The 4,368-nt window shown below is 41.1% G+C and overlaps 1 protein-coding gene across 1 annotated transcript in view; it reads right to left on the reverse strand. All coding sequences in view use genetic code 11, as the record gives it.

Moving 5' to 3' along the window:
- The window catches only part of EGR_01856 (N-chimaerin), a gene marked incomplete at both ends in the record, with an annotated part of 15,046 nt that overhangs the window by 5,147 nt on the left and 5,531 nt on the right, over positions 1–4,368 (reverse strand). The window contains 2 exons of the mRNA XM_024491105.1: positions 461–591; positions 3,825–3,934. Coding sequence (XP_024354561.1) covers positions 461–591; positions 3,825–3,934 — 241 coding nt within the window. The remainder of the gene's footprint in view (positions 1–460; positions 592–3,824; positions 3,935–4,368) is intronic.

Below are 4,368 nucleotides of genomic sequence, written 5' to 3' on the forward strand. Positions count from 1 at the left end.
GCTCATAAAAATGCAATTCTGGGAATGCATCGACAAAGCTTTAGAACCGAGAACTGGGTTTAAGTGTGTGTACAAGCAAAAATTAGTCTACTTAAAAAGTATGCATGTTAGGCTCAAAACAGCACCTAGATCAATGACTGTTCATATCAAATGAAAGAAATGATGCTTGATTGGTGTTAACGATATCCAAACACTTTAATGACCGAGATTACATCATACTTGAAGGCATTCAAAACGAATGTTAAGCAATTGAATGAATACGACAATTGGCTAATCTATGAGGAGTGAATATTGGGTAGCCTGGGATATCCTCCAGCCCTAAAAGGTATCCAAGGCGGGGTGTTTCTTATATAAAATTATAGTAAATCAAAGAGTTTACACAGGCTAGTAATAGTAGGGATGGCAAGGGTTTTTGTGGATGGAGAAAATTAAAAAATTTGCTTCGGCAGTGATCACATACCCTTGTCCAAAGCTATGCGGAAATCCTCGACGATTTCTTGATTTCCGGGAACCCTGTAGACCCCCTCCGCCACAAGGCCACCTCGTCGCTCTAATTCGGTAATGCACTTGACCAACACCTGAGGTACAGTCCTTTGATAAAATGAGAACAATAGGCGTTAATACATAAAAGTGTACAAGAGTGCTGTATCCTTACAAGGGATAATAGTAGTATCATTGAGGAGTCACTGTCGTGTTGAGAAAGAGCGATTAAAGATTGCTGCCATTACCATTCACAAATGTATCCTACTGAAAAGAATAATAGTCTGAAGAACAATACCTAATGCAGTGTATAATCAAATAAACACGACGTCAGATCGACTTGAAACTAAAGACGGCAGTTTAATGGTCTACGGCAGGATAGCCACAATTATCAGAATGACCCACATGACTAGACACAATAATAGATGCGACTGGTAAAACAGCACATGTACGACAAATCGGTATGACGCCATGGTAACTACGTTTCAGGTTGGCTTAAAGGGTATTGTTTTATGCGAAGCCGAAACCGATTTTAAAAGGCCACACAAATTAATGTGGCAATATTAGAACTTAAATACGAAGATTTGTCAGTGCAAGGTTCGATTTCCGAGTTAGTCTAAAATTCATTCTTTCCGATTCCTCCCACACATGCTTAATTATTCTTAAAGCGGTACCCCTGAAGCAGTTTATCCGTACTTCGTCTTTACGTCGCTATTACGCACGAAATTTGAAAGATGTGAGATCACAAGTTATTTCCTTTATTCTGCATATGCAGTGTGCTCTTTAAAAGGGCTCATCTAGCGGAAGTTTCTACACATCTTTCAACACCGCATTAATTAAAGCTTTCCTCGCGGTGTGGATGACACTGATCACCAGACCGCAGCACGAGGGCTAAAACGCGCCATGACTAATCTTCTTCTCCCTTAAGCATTATAAATCAATGCCAATTTTGGTTGAGCGAATATGAAAGGCACGTAGAGAGGCGGTAATGCGCCACCTCCTTGATGCGGTGTCTGTGCATCTCGACATCATCTCAAGGGGAAGTACCGCGGATGAAGGGCATTGCCGGCAGTTCATATTTGTCAAAAGAAGAAAATAATTGCTACTCAACTATAAAAACTCAGCGTGTCGCATGGAAGAATCCAGTAGAATGAAAAAAACTGCACACACGAGCATAGAAAAATGCAAGGTTAAGGGGTCACGGAGCCTGCTTAGTCATGTTCGAGCACAGAGAATAACACCGAATCAGCAACACATCATCCACTCGAGCTCCTGTTCCTACGCGCACAAACACTTGGGACTAAAGGAGACAGGCAGAGAGAGAGTTAACGAGGGAGGGAGCTCTAATTGACTTCCGGAGTTAGCAACCGACCGGCGGCCAATCGACGCACGTCAGGACTGGCATGTGCTTTAGCCGGCCGGTTACATAAGCAGCCAATGAGAAAGATACACGCACACACATACAAACATGCAGAGAAAAGGATGCATAGTTATTTTTTTGCCTTGATAACTTGATTACTACCCAGTCTCGTGCCTAGTACTAATCCACAGTAAAGAATAGGTAAGCAGTACCTACTGGACATAAAGGCTGTTACACTTTGGGGCATAAAGTGATGTCTGCTGCAAATTATTTCTGCAGAAAAGTTTTGTTAAATGCTGATAGGTAAAACTTTTTGTGTGAGAATAACAGCTAGAAATGCGGCCAGAAGTTATTCACTCGAAAATCCTAAAGTCAGCTGAATCAACAATGCATTCCAGAAGAGAGGAATTGAGCTAGTCCCCTCCGAAAATAGAAAAACCAAACGACTCAAAGTTGAACTTTTTTACGACACCTAGATTCTAACGAATAATTTTTGAATGTGAATGTTGGCAAAGGAATAGTTTACTGATGAAACGAATTATGGAATTGAAATGAGGGACATGCGTTACCTCAAACACAATTCTTAAGCGAACTAAAAGAAAGTCCTTTAGAAATCAGGTTACGTCGTGATAGCACGAAAAGTGTTGGACAATTTAGCCAAAGTGAGTCAGACGCGTCCTCGATGCGTGGAGTTCGTGGGTATAATGAAAACTAGGGTTTGTGAATGTGCGAATTCACCACGCCTTTTTCGCGGCTACCTGAGATACCATAGTAAAGTGTGGGATTTCCCTGACTCATAAGGTCACCCGAAACCGCAAAAAACCCATCTTTCTGTTGATCTGACCAAAACCCAGTCTTTTGATGAAACAACTTAAAGCTAAAACAACACCGATCTGGCCAAGGCATAGCACAGCCATTTGGCTGCATCATCTTCACACCCTCATTGTTCCGTGAAGGCAGAAAAAGGATATAAAATCACCTGAAGCAAAACAATCAAATAGTAATTAACAATACCAACGAGGAATAACAAATAGTGCAATTAAGTTTGTCACCTGATGAGAACTATACGAAAGACCGTGACAGTACGTGATTCTAGGAATATGTTTGGTGTTTGAAGGAGTCAGATTTTAGTTGAATGGCCAATGAAGGTAGGAGAGCCATGTAAAACTACATCGATTAAGGATAATAATGTTCGAAATGGGAAGGAAAAATATTATCTTAAAAGTTGGCGCTGCTCCTACTGTGGTACCGTTTCGCATTAGCCTGCCCTAATGCACCACCACGATAGGAATTTAGGTCTGCAAACGCGGTTAAGGCACAGCGGAAACAGACTATCACACAGCACAGACAAAATTTTGGAGATCGTAAATTCCGTCACATTGCAGAAGATATCGATAAGGGAACAGAGTGGAAAGAGCCAGGTATGTCATAAGTGGGCACATGCGATGAGTAGCTGCCACCCCGAGAAAAATGTGCAGGCAAAAGAAGACCTTGTTTAGACAAAACAGGCAGAAAGAGGAAAAGGCAAAAAACCCAGTTGCAAAAAAAAGAACGCCATCTCATGCAACATCGTAGCTACCTCTAAAACTGCCAGAAACTGGGTGTTTCATGATACGCCTGCTGGTCAAATATTGCAATATTATTACAAACAAAACTGACTCATGATAGGTTTACGGCTTGATCTATTTTATCATATGACCCTGAGAATGCAATTCAGCCGAATTAAAATAAGTCGTGTGATGATATGGGAGAAGAGAAGATAAACAGGCAAGACTTGCGGTACTTAACAGATAAGCTCTTGAAATTGGAGATCTAACTACACAAAATTTAGCAAATGGATAAGAAATGAAAAGGATACAACTAGTCCGAAGAGCAGCATGAATAGCTACCAAAGTCATTTGAATACCCTACTGGACATGAAAATCCAATAACGTGACTTTCAAGGTAAGAACGTTGGTAAATGGAGACCACAGAACGTACTCACCTGTTCTCGGCACGAACCAAACTGGTTAGGTCCACACCGAAGACTCGTTTGAGACGTTTCATATCTGGAAGACAGTCGTTGGGAACGCTTAAGGAGCAGCGCTTGTGAGCCTGAATTAGAGTATAGCAACGTCAAACCACCAAACACTAGTTAAATAACACGATCGTCAATAGCTTTCATTTTTCCAGCTTTGGTTTAAATCCGGGATATGTCTATAATACCAACTTCACATAATCGGTTACGAGGAATATTCTACTCCAACTCTAAACCAAATTAGTTCTCCAAATGTTTGCTTGTGTGTTAGGTGAGGTATAACTATTTTAATAGATATTTCGGAGAAGCTTGAAATGTGAAATCATATTTACTTGAGCAGAGCATGGTGTTCAATGAGATGCCGGGATTAACCTCTACCTCGAGACAATCTCCGGAGAATTTGACTACGAGGTGGAAGCTTATAAATTTCTAACCTCTCGAGGACAATGCTAAGGGGTGGGGTACATGCATTCCAGAGCTAGAAGAGCGATAGCTTCTCATGCGAAGTATG

This window comes from Echinococcus granulosus (genome assembly GCF_000524195.1).
Source record: "Echinococcus granulosus chromosome Unknown EG_S00007, whole genome shotgun sequence".
Taxonomy (NCBI): domain Eukaryota; kingdom Metazoa; phylum Platyhelminthes; class Cestoda; order Cyclophyllidea; family Taeniidae; genus Echinococcus; species Echinococcus granulosus.